Source organism: Callorhinchus milii, unplaced genomic scaffold (genome assembly GCF_018977255.1).
Source record: "Callorhinchus milii isolate IMCB2004 unplaced genomic scaffold, IMCB_Cmil_1.0 Scaffold27, whole genome shotgun sequence".
NCBI lineage: Eukaryota > Metazoa > Chordata > Chondrichthyes > Chimaeriformes > Callorhinchidae > Callorhinchus > Callorhinchus milii.
The window spans coordinates 3,227,642-3,245,200 of NW_024704768.1; the positions used below are offsets into that span (position 1 = coordinate 3,227,642).

At 50.5% G+C, this 17,559-nt stretch overlaps 1 protein-coding gene across 1 annotated transcript in view; it reads right to left on the bottom strand.

Moving 5' to 3' along the window:
* Positions 1-2,512: 2,512 nt before the first annotated feature.
* dhh (desert hedgehog signaling molecule) overlaps positions 2,513-17,559 on the bottom strand; it is a 33,523-nt gene continuing 18,476 nt past the window's right edge. The window contains exons 2-3 of the mRNA XM_042344206.1: positions 11,831-12,092; positions 2,513-3,412 (exon numbers count right to left, since the gene is read on the bottom strand). Of these exons, the coding sequence (XP_042200140.1) occupies positions 2,739-3,412; positions 11,831-12,092 (936 nt within the window). The 3' untranslated portion in view covers positions 2,513-2,738. The remainder of the gene's footprint in view (positions 3,413-11,830; positions 12,093-17,559) is intronic.

Consider the following 17,559-nt stretch of genomic DNA (forward strand, 5'->3'; position numbering starts at 1 on the left):
CAAACAAAGCCATTCGAAAGATACAAGGAGCTGGACAGAAAAGCAAAGCCACATTTGGGTTACTGATTAACTGAAGGGGTTGAGTTTTATTGATAAGTGGTAGGTTTTGGGCAGGCTGTGCTCGGCACAGAAACACTGTGCTGTTTGCCAATAGCAAGCAGTCAGTTAATGTTTTCCCCAGAAAATCTGTGCTCTATCTAAATAGCGCACTCAAGGCGCAGTTGAGCCAGGAGGTCAGACTGATTTCACAGGTGTAAAAAGGTAGTAAAGCACGTACAGACTTAGTCCAAACCATCAGCAAACTGCTGTGACCTCGAAAGAGAGAGAGAGAGAGAGAGAGAGAGAATAAGAGAGGAAGATAAAAAGAATGAGAGAGAAGAAAAGAGAGAAAAAAGAAAATAATAATAATAATCCTTGCGTTTGATCCTTGATTCTGATGCGACAGAAATAGAAAGAGAGAGAAAATGGAGCGAGAGAGAGAAAGATAGTAAGAGAGAGAGAGAGAAAAAAAATGGTTGAGAGAAGGCTTGTGAAACCTAAGAGGGAGGGATGGAGAGAGAGAAAGAGAGAGAGAGAGAGAGAGAGAGAGAGAGAGACGGAAGCTCCGAAAGGGAGAAACGGGGACAAAACGAGAGAGAAAAACGCAGACAGGAGCCAACTTGCTGGGGAAACTGTGTCAGGCGGGTGTGAGTTCGAGCTCCCGGTAACTCTCAACGCTGGTTTCAAACCATCTGCAATGCAGCTTCCCATCAGCACAGGATTCTCCGCAGTCCCCACCCTGTCTTGCCTGTGGGTGATGGCACAGCACATCGCAGCACAACCAGCACACTCCACGCTCAGCAGCTTAGCTGAATCTCGGACTCACATTAAAACCGGAGGACAATTAAATTAATTCCCAGTGTGAATTGCAAGCAGGGAGATGGGGCGAGGCGGGCGGGGGGGGGGGGGAAGGGAAAGAGGGGCTTGGGACCGAGAGAGGGTGTGGATGGTTGGGAGGGGGGAGGGAACGGGGGAAAGGGAAAGAGTGGTTCGGGAAAGGACCCGGGGGCCAGAGAGGTAGGGGGGTCAGGCCGAGAAAACGGAGTTAACAAAATAGACGAGATGGAGAGGAAAATAATAATAATAATAATAATAACAATCCTTGCATTTGATACAGCGCCTGATCACGTCTCCGAGACGACGTCGCACAATATACTGTAAAGTGGAGTGACTGTGCATTTTGTGGGCGAAACACACGGTTGAAGAGGGACCAGAGAGTGTGAGAGAGCGAGAGAGAGAGAGAGAAGAGACGGGCACACTGACAGAGAAAGATGTGAAGGAGAATAAGAGAAGGGCCAAGTAATAGAAAGATTTACTCGAAGGAGAGAGTCAGTTAGACAGACAGACAGACAGACAGACAGACAGACAGACAGACAGACAGACAGACAGACAGACAGACAGACAGACAGACAGACAGACAGACAGACAGACAGACAGACAGACAGACAGACAGACAGACGAAAAGAGAGTTAAATTGGCTACGGAATCGAAGCGAGATGAGAGAGACTTTAGTTCATAAAAACAAACCAAATTAAATTAATAGAACATTATATAACATACTTTGATCATCGCTATTAGAAATACTGAAACATAATTCTATTAATATCGACTTCCTCACAAAAAATTATATTACAATTCAGAAGTATAAAAATAAAAACTTTATAATTCCCCGAATAGGTTTGTCTCTGACCCAAGATTACATTACGCACGTGACATTATTTTAAAGTATACACATTCAGAGGGACAATTTAATGTTATATATATGTGACGTAGAAAAATATATTTTTGGATGTATATTTACTGACACATAAAATAAAAATTCTATCCCTGGGCAGCAGAAATCCCTTGTACAGAATTGGTGGTTGGAAATTACCCCTGGGGTCCACATCCACTCTTATCTTATTTACTCTTATTGCTTTGAGACGTCTGGAAGACCGGAAAGGCGCTATATCAAATGCAAGGATTATTATTATCGCTATTATTATCATTATTATTATTATTTGTAACTCATTCAGCGCCTTGGGACGTCCTCCCGACGTGAAAGGTGCTACACAAATGTAATTTGTTGCTGCTGTTGTTTTTCTTTTGAGCCCCTGGACTTTGGCAAATTCTTAAAGAGTCTTTTTGGTTTCGGTACGTTTCTCTTAAGGACCTTGTTCGACTTCGAAGCCAAGATTATGCTAATAATAATAATAATGATAATCCTCGCATTTGACACAGCGCCTGATCCCGTCTTCCAGACGTCTCAAAGCGCTTCACAGGATAGACTGTAAAGTGTAGTGACTGTATATTTTGTGGGCGAATCGCGGCAGCCAATTGCGCACAGCGGCGTCCGCCACAAACAGTCGCGGATTGAAGTGACCCAATTATTATTATTATTATTTATTTCGAGACTGCTTTATTTTTTAACCCCCCCCCCTCCTCCTCCCCCCCCAAAAAAAGAGAATTTGCCAAATCCTGCTCTCTCTCTCTCTTTCTTTCTCTCTCTCTCTTTCTAAAACGCCGCATCAATAAGAGTTTAGATGTGGAGCCCCGACCGAATTTCTCCCCCACACAGAAGTCCATTTAACACTGAAGGGCAATGAGATCGGGCCCAAGACAAGTGTCCATCACAGATGCACCAAGTCTCCCTCCAAACCGCAGCCGCTCTGCCAGACACGCCAGCTTCCCCCCACCCCCCAAACCCTCCTCGATGCTCCTCACAAAGAGCCGAAGGTCTTTCCGTCCAACACTCTCTCTCCCAGCCTGTAGAGGAGCTTGGCGTACCAGTGGATCCCGCTGGGCTGCTGGGTGCCGTTGCCGTGCCTGGCCTGGACGGACGGCAGCAGAGGAGTCAATGAGTGGAAGAGTCTGAGCGGCGCGAAGGCCAGGTGGGCCCAGCGGTGGTTGTCTATCACGGCGTAGCAGGACGCCCACACGCCGTTGACCAGCAGCGTGCCGTGAGCGGTCAGCGGCGCGTACACGCCCGAGCCTTCCTCCGAGAAGGCTGACCTGATGCGAGCCGGGCGCAGGCGGCCGGCCGGCGCGTCCCTCACCAGCACGAACTGTCCCGTCCGCGCTCGGCCGGCGAAAACGGGCCGGAAGCCGGCCGTGTCCTGCGTCCGGTTGTCGGAGACGAAGACCAGGTGGTCGGCGGTCAGGGCCAGCCGGCTCGGCGGCTCCTCGGTCTCCAGTACGGTGAACCGGGTCCTCGAGCGCCTCTCCACGTCCAGGAAGAGGAGGACCTGACTGGGCACCAGCCGGCCGTCGACGTCCACCGTCAGGACGTTCTCCCCAGGGCGCAGCTCGGACACGGCCCTCGACTCCCCGTTCTCCAGCGTCACCCGGGCCTGCGAGGGGAAACAGCCTCCGGTCTTGGTCGCCAGCGAGTTATCTGGGAGGCAAAAAGGAGGGAGAGAGTCAGCGACCAAGGTCGACCCAGCGCCTCGCACAAGCGGTCCGACTGTGGCCGGCTCGCGGGGCCGGAGGTCAGGGAGTAGATGGCAGCGAATCTCGGGGCTCAGTGGTCAGGGAGCTGGCCTCACAAGCGAGGGGAACCGGGTTCGATTCCCGGGTGGTGAATAAACCTTAGGCAAGTTTCCTTACTTCACACGCACACGCACGCATGCACGCACACACACACAGATACACACACAGAGACACACACACTGATACACACACACGCAGATAGACACACGGATACAAACACACAGAAACACACACAGATATACTCACACAGATATACTCACACACACACAGATACACACACAGATACACACACCACACAGACATACAAACACACACCTACACACACCACAGTAGGTAGGAGCCCACAAAATACACGGTCACTCCACTTTACAGTATATTCTGTGAAGCGCTTTGAGACGCCTCGACGATGTGATAAGACCCTATATCAAAATGAAAGGATTATTCTGGTTATTATTATTATTATTATCATTATAGCTCTGTTGCCCAGTCGGCTGTGTGACTTTGAGACATCCTCCCGATGCGAATATACATATATAAATAGAAATCTCTGTTGTAGACAGAGAGGGGAGCCTTGCCTGAGATTGTGTCCTTGTGAGAGGAGAAGGGAGAATCATACAACTGAGCAATCCTCCCTGGCCACCAAGCTGGGGGGAGAGGGGAGCGGAGAGAGGTGGTGGGGGGGGGGGGGGGATGGAACGGAGGGAGGTAAGTGGGGGTGGGGGTGGTCGAAATATGTTTGACAGCACCATCACAGGGTAATGTCGTGAGATAGACCTTGCAAAGGGGTGGGGGTGGGGGGTGAGGCCGGGAGCCAGAAGCTCCCTGGATTGGGCGATATGGAGAGAAAGTATTAAAAATGAAACAGAAAATAATGGCTTTGGATGCTCGAGGCTGTTGGCAGGTTGTTGGCAACGCTGGGGCGAAAACTCAATCTTCTGCTCACATTGGCCACAAGGTGAAAATATTCCCACAGCAGCAGCGATGCATGCTAATCCGTGAAATACCCTCCTCGTTCCGAGCAGGAGAGTTGGTGAGAGCTCCACGGAGACGAATCAATTCCGTTGGGAGCCGGAAATGTTTTATATTACCAGGTCACTCTGAATTGGGTCGTTAACGTGGAGCTCCGTGAGCTCGGTGGTTCGAGGGCTCGCCTCGCAAGCAAGCGAGAGGGCCTGGGTTCGAGTCCCGGGTCAGGGCGAAACCCTAGGCAAGTTTCCTCACTCTACAAACACACACACACACACGCGCCTGTTCACCCAGCAGTAAGTAGGAACCCGGTTGTTAGTCGATCAGGGGATGGTTTTTGTCTCAACGACATGATAAGTCGCTATATCAAATGCGAGGACTATTATTATTACTATATTATCATACGTTCCCTGCCTCAGTCTAGTGTCCGTCAGTCTCACTGCGCGCTTTGAGACATCTCGATGGCGTGATAAGGCACTGCATCAAAATGCAAGACTCGCTAGGATTACTATTATTACTCCTATTAGTAATACGAGCAAGAAAGGTGGCAAATCAGTGTAGTTCGTACTCAATCGCTTTCTCGCATGGGTGTGGGGAACGTGAGGGAAGGGTTGAGGTATGGTGTAAATTATTTGATGACAATAATAATAATCATAATAATCCTTGCATTTGATATAGCGCCTCATCATGTCTTCGAGTCGTCTCAAAGAGCTTTACGGGTTGTACAGCAAAATGAACTGTATATTTTCTGGGCCAAAAAAGGGACAGAGAAAGAGTGTATGGGTTTTTGTACGTGTCTGAACGAGCCAGTCTTGTCCTTCCCGGTTTAATAACCTCCATGGACTCGAGCAGGGGACTGATTAAACATTGACAGCATTTTATCCCCTGACATCCAACCGCAGGCTGAGGAAGGTAATGGGTTTCAGAGCAGAGCAACCTTCATCAACCTTTACAAGCAACCTTGCAAACCTTCCCACGCGAACACACACCTGGTCCCACACCCTGCTGTTGTGAAATATCCTGTCGGGTTATAGGGATGAGTGAAGTTTGTCCAAAACAAACAGTTGTAAACTTCTTTGTCCAAGGAGTCGTCATGAACCCGACCCAGTCCCGAGTGCCCCTGAACCTGCCTCCGCTCCACTGGCTCCGGCCTTCTTCTCGTCCCTCCGTTCCACCATCGGCGACCGCTCTTTCAGCCGCGACGCCCCGAAACTCTGGAACGCTCTCCCTCTACCCCTCTCCCTGCCTTACCCCACCACCCCTTCCTTCCCTACGTCCGTGCTCCGCCTCTGGGCGCGACAGAACTGCGAGTCGTTGTTGATGAAGCTCAATGCCTCCGGTTGCTCTTACATTGACACGCAGAAACAGGAGGAGGAGGCCATTCAGCCCCTCGAGCCTGTTCCACCGTTCTACTAGATCGCAAGACCACAAGATCGGTTCGGACGAGGAAGAGCGGTGGGCCCATCTGATCTCCTGCCTCCGGGACACCCATCCCTACCGTTCCCAACAGCAACAACAACAACAATTTGCTTTCATGTAGCGCTCAAGGTAGCGTCCCAGAGCGCTTTCATTGATGAATTAGTGATGAAACGTATCTAGCCTCAGGCTGCTGGGAGGATGAGATAGCTCGGCTTGTGAAATAATAATAATAATAAATAATAATAATAATAATGATGATAATAATAAAGGCTCTTGAAATAGCCTGAATCGCAGGCCTGCTGGGGGAGATTCCAACCAGCGAACCACATCTGGAGTCAGCGCATTAACCGACAGCCCATTCCCGGTGCTGCTGTTTTCACAGGTGCGGGTTTTCCTTTTGTTTTCAGGGTAGACCGGAAAATCTTCCTGAGCGACCCGCCCTGGTCAGACACGCTCAGTCTGTCAGTGAGAGTCCGTCGGGGGCAGCCGAGGACATTACTCCGGTTCTTCACACGCGCACACACCCTGTGATATTTCCCTCGCCAGCACTCAGTGGCCTAACTCAAGCCCAACACAGGAAAATCAGGTGCAGGAGAAGGACATTCAGTCCATCCAGCCTCAGACCTTCATGATCCCACGTATCACGATCCCACTTAACCCCGGAATACTTTAACTCCGCCAATCGTCAGCCTGGTTTAGTCGGTAGCGCTCTCGCAAAGACATTGGCTGTTTGTAGGACGTTGCTGGGCGCAAATAGACTGCCACGTTCGCCCACAAAACCCACACACACAGTCACTACACTTCACAGTGAAATCCAAACCAATGCACGGATTATTTTTATCTACCCACGTGAAAACAATCATGACCCTTGGGTTTGATATTGCGCACTCCACATGTAGGAGGGACGTCTCAAAGCGCTTCACAGGAGATACGGCAGAGTGCAGTGACTGCGCGTTTTGTCGGTGGTCGCGCTGGGAGGCAAAATCCCCCCCAAACAGATTTTTTCGTCCAAGACGGGAAAAGAGAAGGGGACCGGATTTGGGACGTGAGGCTGGAGGGGAAGGGAGAGTCTTGTAATCGCACAGATTGCCGGCACTTCCCAAGTTGGGTGGAGGGAGTGTTGAGGGAGGAGGGGGTGGGGTGGGGGATGGGGATGGGGGGGGGGGGGGGGAGGGTGGTTGAGGAGATGGGTTGCCCTGCATCTGTGCGGTGAGTGAGCAAATGAAATGTCAGTGTCGTGCAGGAAGGATACTTCACTAAAATATCCTCTCGGAGACAGGATGCGATGGTGACCTGGCTATGAACTCACTAGGAACGCAGGCGGCTCACATGTCACAGAGGACAGCCTGTGTAATGTACATTACACGGCTCAATCAAGAAATAATAACCCTTGCGTTTGATACAGCGCTTTATACAATACAACGCCACCTTTACACGGCGCCTTTCGGGTCAGGAGGACGCCCCAAGGCGCTGGACAGTCAGGGATTTGGACCCAAGCGAGGGGCTTGGGGTTGGGATCGAGGAGGGTGGCCAAAGGCCTGGTCGCAGAGGACGGTCTCGTGACCCTCTCAGGTTGTCGAGACGTCTCAAGGCGCTTGACAGGATTCGCCGTAAAGTGGTGGTGACTGCGTCCCAATTCACGACCCACGAAGGTCCGTGGAGAGAGAGAGCGACCGTTTTGTCCAGGGGATTGTTGGCCAGGACACCAGGAGAGCGAGAGAGAGAGAGAGAAAGAGAGAGAGAGAGAGAGAGAAAAACTCCCTTCTCTCTAGCGCTCGGCAATTTCCCCAATTCAGGCTTCTCGTCAGATGTGTGAAGCGCTATGAGGTGTCCTCCCAACACGGGGCAATGGGATGATTGAAAGGGGACCTGATAGAGGCACTTGGTTAGGAAAGAATTTGGACAAGGTGGACAGTAACATACCTTACAGCTAACAATCCCCTAATAAGGTCACTCACTGCACTAACTAATCGTGGGACGTTAATGTTTGTGAGTTGGCTGCCCAGACCTCAAAGATATTCCCCCGATGCCCCCAACTCTTGGGGTGGAGAAAACTGCTTCCACTGGCAGGTGGGACATAGATTCAAGATAATTGGCAAAGGAACCAGAGGGGAGATGAGGAGAATTTTCTTTTTCTTTTACCCAGAGACTTGTTACGGTCTGGAACGCACCGCCTGAAAGGATGGGTGGAAGCAGATTCAATAACAACTTTCAAAAGGGAATTGGATGGGTACTTGAAGAGGAAAAACTTGCAAGGATACGGGGAGCGAGACTGATTGGGCAGCTCTTCCAAAGAGCCAGCGCAGGATGGCACTGGCTGCTCAGACCTTGTACTTAAAAAGTTTAACATCAACAGGTCATTGAGGAGCTGGGATTAGAGGGCGACGGGGGGTTCAGAACGGTAGCAAATGTGAGGACATTCACCCGACAGACAATACGGAGAGCTTTATTAATTATGGTAATAGGATTTTAAAAAAATTAAGCAATTATGCTAATGAGATTCAACGTGATTCCGCAAATTAGGTTAATTTGAAAAGAGATTTATTTCCCTGATAAATTGAAGGACCGGTGATCTAATCTTCCTAAAAGTTACAGGGTATATTTGGTGCGAAATTATTAATGAACTGCACTAATTAGTTTAATCTTGCGCACTCAGGTTGCGCTGTTCACAAAATAGCCTCTTTCTGCGTAAAATTAATCCTTGCAACTGATACAGCGCCTTTCATGTCAGGTGGACGTCTCAAGGAGCTTCACCAAAAGCGGATTAACTGTGTACTTCACGGGCAAAATGTGGCAGCCAATTCAAAGGCCCACAAGGGGATTGAGTGACCACGTTTTGTCGAGAGATTATTACCTTCCAGGACCACGATGCGCCAATCGACTAACAACCGGGTTCCTACTTACTGCTGGGTAAACAGTGGGGCGTGTGTGTGTGGAGTAAGGAAACTTTCCCAACGTGTCGCCCTGCCCTGCCCTGCCCAGGAATCTAACCGGTTCCTCTCGCTTGCGAGGAGAGGGCTCTAAAGACTACCCTTACAGGACTCCGTGCACCTTCACTGTCCCCTTCCTGACGGTTCTCAGTCACTGAGTCCGTGAGATCTATACAGCCACAGATACCATCTCTGCTCCACACTGGGGGTGCGTAGCCGATCTCAGTTGGGGGGCTGGCACTTGAGAAAAGGCATTACAATTGGCCCCAACGCCCCAGGTCAAGAAAGGGAAAAAAAAATGAGTCAAAGTTCCAGGTATTAAAATGCCGACAAAGCATGAACCATAAGAAAGACTTTACTGGGTTTCTAATGACTCAAATCCAATAAGCTAAGTGCAACTGCTGTGGCCTGAAGCTACTGTGGTACAGTGTAGCACTCCCCTCCTTGACCTCTTGTTGAAGTTGGGGTTTTTATGGTATAACGTTATCTACAGTAAACGTCCTGCCTTTTTACTGGCGGCTTTATTTTAACTTGCGGCTTTGGTTGGAGAGTCGGAGGCAATCAGGCCCAGCGGGAACTCGCAGTAAAATCATTCCTTTGGAATAGGCTGGGAAGGACGCTCTTTGTTAGGTTTCAAGGTGACTGGGGCTACACCAGGTGGAGAATGCACCTGGTCTGATAAACCTGGGGAAGGATTACCGACATCAAGGAGGTTGCCAGACGATTATTTATTCAGCTGAGCTCAGAGAAACCCGGAACTGGCTTGTACATTGAGCGGTGGACAGATTAGGGAATCAGACCCATTGTACAGGGTGTTCACAAAGTCCCCTCGTGTGTGTGTGTGTGTGTGTGTGCGTGTGTTGTGTGTGCGCGCGCGCGTGTGTTTTCTCTCTTGCAATGATTTTTTTTTTACTTTCGGTTGCAGACGATTCGAACGTAACAATGTCTGACGCCAATAACTTCCTCCGCACTCACTCATCCACGGTACAGAAGATATGACACCAAATGTAGCGATGGATCATTATTCTGCCGTGAAAATGATGGAACTCACACTCACACCCGCCCGATCCTCCAGACGTCCGATTTTGCCCCACAGTCGTGGATGGAGTGACCCCAATTTTTTTTTGTGTGGACGGATTATTACCTTATAATAATAATTATTATTATTACAATGATCGCGGTTGTGGGTTCAAGCCTTACAATCGGGACTTGGAATCACACAGTCAAGTAAAATTCGTCACTCGTTCCCACGGCTGTTTGTGGGACGCTGCTGCATGCAACGTTTCGCCCGCAAAATACACAGTCACTCCACTTTACGGTATATCCAGTGAAGCGCTTTGAGACGTCTCAACGACGTGACGAGGCGCTGTATCAAATACAAGGATTATTATTATGATGATTATTAATATTATACAGTTACAGGTGTCTGTGAAGCACAACATAATGAGCAAAACTGCCGAGGGTTTGCTCACAATTTCCTTTATCAGTACCTAGAAGACAGTTCGATGTTCCTTTCTTCTCCCAGTGCCCCACGAGCTCCATAAAAGTTAATATTTTATACCGTGTAGCGTCTCATTTACTCAGTTGTAGCTTGAGTGGTTAAATGGGTCAAGGTAGGAATATTACAAATGGAACCTTATTAAACGAGCAGCCCATTAAAATTCTGATCCAAGAATAACATATCATGGCAAACTAGTTACTCATTCATCAGGGGCTCAGTGTGTCTGATCTACACACTGATTAAAGAAAAATTGCTCACTCACTGTTTGTGCGGGGGTGGGGGGGGGAACGCTGCCGTGCGCAATTGTCTGCCGCGTTTCGCCCACAAAACACACAGTCGCTCCACTTTACGGTATATCCTGTGAAGCGCTTTGAGCCGTCTCGGAGACGTGATAAGGCGCTGCGTCAAATGCAAGGGTTATTATTGTTGTAGTATTAGTATTCTATTTGAGTCTTGTTTCTATTTAAGGGAATATTCCTCCCTCGAAAGGGAGGGAGCGAGGCGATGGGATCGTGGGATGGAGTTCCAAAGGGGATGGGGGCGAAGAGGCTGAAGGCCGGACCCCCTCGATGGATGAGAGTGAGAGTTAAACCGAGGTCCCATCCGCCCGTTCAGGCGCTATTCGAAAAGAGAAGTGAGTTTCTCTGTCCTGGCCATCAGCCCCCCGCCACCCCGCCCCCCACCCAATGCCCCCCCAGTCCTCTCCAAACCCAGGAACTTTATTCAGCTCCATTTCAAACCAACACCCATTGGGTTTGGTTGCTTCTCAAATGCCCTGGTAGGCTTTCAAGCCTGGCTCGATGGCAATCTCGACATCTGAAGTACTCACCCACTGCTGATTACAGGTTACACCACTCGCTGCATTCTCTCAAAGCCCACAATTTGCTACTGCTCAATGCTCGCGCGCAGTCTATCTAATGAAAACAGGCTCTGATCTGCCAAAAAAAGCATCCAGGAATTGTCCTCCTAATACAGAAGGAAAAGTTCCCATTCAAGCACCTTCCTGAAAGGCTCGCTAAACTGATTCGCGTTGGAGTCGAACAGAACTTAGCCTGCAATGCACACGGTCACTACACTTTAAAGTGAACGCTGAGAAGCCCTTTCCGACATCGTTCTTGCATCAAATGCGAGGATGGTTCCAACAGGAGCTGGACATGTCCTTTGGATGAAAGGTTAAGATGTTACCCTGAGTGGAGGGAGTTATATAGGTGGCGGGTGCTATATAGGTGGCGGGTGCTATATAGGTGGCGGGTGCTATATAGGTGGCGGGTGCTATATAGGTGGCGGGTGCTATATAGGTGGTGGGTGCTATATAGGTGGTGGGTGCTATATAGGTGCAAGCTTTTGTTATTAAACCGAGCTCCCCTCTGAAATCGGAATTGAAAGGGTTAGTTGAGGTACAGATCAGCCATGATCTAATTAAATGGCAGAACAGGCTTGAAGGGCTGGATGGCCTCCTCCTGTCCCTATGTTCCTAAGCTTAGACAAAGTGACTGTCAATTCTTACCTGATTTCACCGAGCAGTGGATGTGAGCTTTGGATTCGTAGTAGACCCAGTCGAAGCCCGCCTCCACGGCCAGCCGGGCCAACATGCCGTACTTGGTACGGTCCCGGTCGGATGTGGTGATGTCCACGGCTCGGCCCTCGTAGTGCAGGGACTCCTTGGAGTGATGGCCGTCCTCATCCCAGCCTTCGGTCACCCTCAGCTTCACCCCGGGCCACTGATTCATCACCGAGATGGCCAGCGAGTTCACCTTATCCTTGCATCGCTGCAATCAGAACGCAAACCATTAAGTAACAACAACAACAACAACTACACATGGCGTCGGGAGGATGTCCCAAGGCGCTGGACAGTCAGGGATTTGGACCCGAGCTGGTGGTTGGCATCGGGAGAGGAGGTGGAGGGCCGGGAGGGTGGGGGGGTCAGGAGGGTGACCGAAGGCGCGGTCGAAGGGAGGGGCTTTAGACGGGACTTGAAGGATGCGAGGGGGAGGGAATGAGGCGGAGGGATTGCAGGAAAGAGTTCCAGGGTGGGCGGGCAGAGATCCTGAATGCACTCAGCAGGTCAGGCAGCATCTATGAGAGACACCGCAACCCTTCGGCAGAACTCCGAAGTTCACAGGAATTTACCGTCGAAGTGTAGTGACTGGGCGTTTTGATTTCGGAGAAGGCGGCAGCCAATTTGCGCACAGCCACGCCACACCATGCCACACCACGCCACGCAAACAGCCGTGAATTGAACGAAAGTTTTTTTTATCTGAGTGGGGGGTGGGATTGATTGTCGGCCAGGGGACCGGCTGTGGGGGGGAGGGGTGGGGGTGGGTGGGGGGAGGGGGAGAGCGAGAGAAACTCCCTTCTCGTTTCGAAAAGCGCCGCAGAATCTTTTAACGTCCACCTGAACAGGGCAGGGACGGGGAGTGAGGTTTAACGTCTCATCCGAAGGCCAAGACTAGTGACTGTTTCTGTGTGCAACCATCCTGCCCTTTAGGCCTTTGGCTTGCGGGGCTAACACACCAACAACAACAACAACAGCAGCAGCAGCAAGTTGGGTTTATATAGCGCCCTTCTCGCCAAACGACTTCTCGGGGCTCTTTAACAGGAGGCGGGTTGGAAAGAAGCTTAACTTGTTCTTAACCGAAACGGGTCTGACAGCCAGCCTACGACCAGGTGGAATTTGGGGTGGGGGGGGCCCGTCCCTCGCCATAGCAGACCGGGTAAAAGATTCCTCGCGGATTCCACCGAAAAAAAAGCTTCTTCTCCCCCACCCCGTACGCCCCCAAACCCTCGCGGGTGCCTCGATTCACAGGCAAAAACCTCATTAACACGGAAATGAGCAGATATTCCTGTCACAGTGAAATGCTGTCGTTGACCTTCCAGTCCCAGTTGTTGTTGTATAACAAGAGCGTTGCTTTGCCCTATAGTGTAACACGATGCGCCAATCATCGGGGGACTGACTGCATTGCACCACATCCATTCTTCGGACATTTCCATCAGGCTGCACTGGTTAATGAACCCTGCTCGCTGCCCTATTTTCCTGCTTAAAGCAACACACAATCGGCCCAGGGGTGGGGAGAGAGGGTGGGAGGGTGTGGAGTGGGGTGGGGGGGATGGTACGGGGGGATGCGGGGAGTTGAGCCCCAGCTCTGCGGAGTTAACCTTTTATTAAACACGCCAAGAGCTCCCCGTCTCGCAAGCGAGAGGACCTGGGTTGGATTCCCGGGCAGGGCGAAACATTGGGCAGGTTTCCTTACCCCGCACGCACACGCACACGCACGCACGCGCGCACGCGCCTCTGTTTTTCCTAGCACTAGATTTTTCCAGGGGGTGAAAATCCGTTCGAAAGGTAATAATAATAATTTGGTCGCTCAATCCACGGCTGTTTGTGGGGACGCTGTTGTGCGCAATCGGCTGCCGCGTTTCGCGTAACATCCCACAGTGTATCCTGTGTAGCGCTTTGAGACGTCTCGAAGACGTGATGAGGCGCTGAATCAAATGCGAGGGCTATTATCTATCATATACGGGCCTGGGGGTGGGGGGCCGTGATCCCTGGCTTTGCGGAATTAACCCTTTAATACACACATCATCCTCAGGGGAGATGTGAGTGAGGGACACAGACACAGACGCTGACACTATTCGGTCCTCGTGCTTTGCACAACGCAAAATAGTGTCAGAGTCTGGATGACGTGTGTCTGATTCATTCCAACGCAAATCCAGTTATCTCACCGAACCGGGTTGCTGAACTCCTGATATTTTCTTGGCGTTCCTTCCCATACTTTACTCCTGTTTTACTTTCCTTTGGTTGCCACAAAATATATACAGTCAATTCACTTTTAAAGTACAGTATATCCTGTCGGGCGCTTTCGACGTCTCGAAGACGTGATCAGCTCAGGATCAAATGCAGCGATTCTTCTTCTTATCTGTTGTGTTGTATTGCCTCTCATTCCTTTGCCTTGTGTTGGAGTTCGTTGCATCGCAATGCCTTGCCTTTTGCCTTCCGTTGCCTTTAATCGCCTCGCGTCTCATTACCTGGAATTTCTATTTTTGCCCTTTTACTTTTAAACTGCCCAAATGTGCGTTCGATTAAAAAAAAATGCTCCCTCAACATCGCCTGCAGCCACACAATTAATTAACCTGTGTTATCTGCTCACCAGCTTCAATTATTCGTCAACCAGTTACAAACGAGACGTTAATTGCTAATATTTTAGGCAAATTCATTTAACCCCTTCTTTTCGCGCACGATTTGGCGTGCACGCCCAGGCCCTCAGTCGTCTGAGCTGGGAGAAGAATTGCAACCGCGGTTGAGGTGTCCACATGTGTTTGCCCATTTGTTGCAGCCCATAGCTGTGTCTCACGGTGTGTCAGATGAACCTTCCTCGCAGTGCCCGGTCAGCATGTCCACATTATAGGGAGCGTAGGAGGAACTTATAATAATAATAATAATAATAATCCTTGCATTTGATATAGCGCCTTATCACGATGCTCAAAGACATCTCAAAGCGCTTGACAATATATACCGTAAAGTGAATTGACTGTATCTTATGCAGGGGTCAATTGCGCACAGCAGTGTCCCACAAATAGTCATGGATTGAGTGACCAAATTTTTAAGGGGGGAGAGGGGAGGGATTATTACCCCCCAGAAAGTGATCCGCCAGTCAACTAACAACAGGGTAAACTGCTAGGTAAACAGAGACTTGGGGTGGTAAGGAAACTTGCCCAGCATTTCGTCTGCCTGGGAATTGAACCCAGGTCCTCTCGCTTGCACTAACCACTGAGCTACAGGACAAAGCACCGTCTCGGGCACCACACCCCGTGGATCAGGGGTGAAATTGGCAGCCAGGGTCCCGGCAATATCCTCCCTCCTCCTTTCTCCCTTCCGTCTTACACCGCGCCCTTCAACCCGGATGGAGTCTCAGAGCGTTTAGCTCTTTGGTGGAGCCTGACTCCGAGCTAGGGGAGAGAGAGCGAGAGAGAGGGAGGGTGTAAACGCAGGTGCTATCGAAGAGGATGGTCTTCAGTTGGGATCTGAAGATGGGCAAAAAGGGAAGGGCGAGGCCGAGAGGGTAGAGGCGGAGGGGTGTGTGGGGGCGCGGTGGCTGAAAGCGCGGCTGCTGATGGTGGAGCGGAGCGAACGATTGAAGCGGAGGAGGCCTTTGGCCAGGAACAAAAAAAACCTCGGGCTTGCGGATGAAATGCAACCAGCCTCGCAATCCTCATCCACCCCCAGTGCAGCTCGAGACAGAAGCCTGAGAGACGGCTGCTTATTATGCATGACATGCGCTGACATTTCGCAACATCCCACGCCTGCGTGATAATGAAACCGCTGACTGCTAGTCCGACCGACAAGCAGACTCCTTTTGTGGGCCTTTTTTTTTTCCGCGTGCGTGTAAGGTCGGATGTTCAGAATTCCTGTCTGGGTTGCTGACCCCCCACAGCTGGGCAGATGGCGGGGGGGGGGGGGGTAAAAGGCACCAACACTTGAGCCAGGAAGATCTCAAGCCCGATCTGAGCTCCAACGGTTAACTCAATCGAGAGTAATCAGATGGCTCGGTGGAGAACACCCCTTGCCTCTGCTTTGTCCCTGTCCAGTGCACGTTAAAAGATCTTTGGAAGGATATTTGTTAGGTCAGGGTATTAAGGGAGCAAGGGTGGGTAGCTGGATGTGAGATACAGATCTGCCATGATCTTACAGAATAATAATAAATTGGCCACTCAATCCGCGACTGCTTGTGGGACACTGCCGGGCGCAATTGCAGCCGCGATTCAAATGCAAGGATTATTCTTATTGCTGCGCGCCGAGGGTTTAAATGTCCCTCAACTGGGTTCCTACATCCCCGGGCGAGGGAAGAGTCGGACAAGCAGTGCACCTAAAGACTACTTTCAGAGCGAACGAGTGCCCCGGGGGAGAAGAGAACAGAGGGGAAAACAGGCAGGAAAAATAGTGTGGTCTTTGGCCAGGGGTTGGCTGTTTTGAAGCCATCACAATCCCTCTGATGTTTATTCTGTCACATGTTGGCGTGCTCCACTGAAAAGTCTCTTCCAAGTAGATCCAAGTTCAGTGGACAAAGCCAATGTGTGACCATCTACCTTGCGTGACTGCAGTCCTGTTATTTGACTCTTTGGTTACTGGGGAAAATGCAACAGCTCATTATTTTACACTAACCAGCGTTAATTTTTAATAGCTTTCTCCCTCTCCCCTCCCCCCCGCCTGTGAGCCTCATAATCTCCTACCCCTGTAGTCTCCCCTCCTATCCCCTCTGCATTTCTGAATAATAATAATAATGCATTTGATACAGCGCCTTATCGTGTGGTCGAGACGTCCCAAAGCGCCTCACAGGATACACTGTAAAGTGAATTGACTGTGTATTCTGCGGGCGAAACGCGGCAGCCGATTGCGCACACAGCAACTCGCCAATCGACTGACAACTGGATTCCTATTACTTCTGGGTAAACAGAGGCATGTGGAGTAAGGAAACTTGCCTAAGGTTTATCCGAAGTACTCCAGGGCTCTGCGATGATAGCACAGCCAGCCTGGCTCATCGGCAGGACCTGGCAGGGCAGACCGGTCACTGGGGATGTCCACCTGACGTGAAAGGCACTATATAAATGCGATGTGTTGTTGTTGTTGTAAGTGTGAGACACCTGCCCTCTCTCGCTCCCTATGACCAAACGGATCAATTTCAAAACTCTCACCCTCCCCTTCAAATCCCTTCATGCCGTGGCACATTCCCGCCTCCCCGACCCGTTCATTCCCCAACCCACTACCCACTGCCTCCGTTCGACTGACTCCGGCCTCCTGCTTGTCCCTCGTGCCCTCCGTTCCACCATCGCCGGACTCACTTTCAGCCACTCGGCCCCGAGACTCTCTCGCTCTCTCCCTCTATCCCCTCCACCTCGCCCCTTCCTTCCCCGTCTTCGGGTGGTGGCCGAAGACCTCCTGCGTGAGGGGGCGAGAATGCAAGTTGTTGCTGTCGTTCCCTGTTGCGAGCGGCGCTCTGCAAGCGTGAGCTGTTGTGACCACATCCCTGAAGGTCACTCAGTACTCAGAAGGTTAATATAATAGTAGGTCATTTATGTGATACAAATCAGACATTGTTCTTCGATGTGAAAAAAAACCTCAACGGCAGTATTTCACGCACCGTTTTATGTTTGACATTTTTTCTCCCCACTTTGATGTTCAAAGACAATTTTGCTGGTAACCTTTTATTGGCAATGGAGCCACCGACTAGGCCTGGAAGC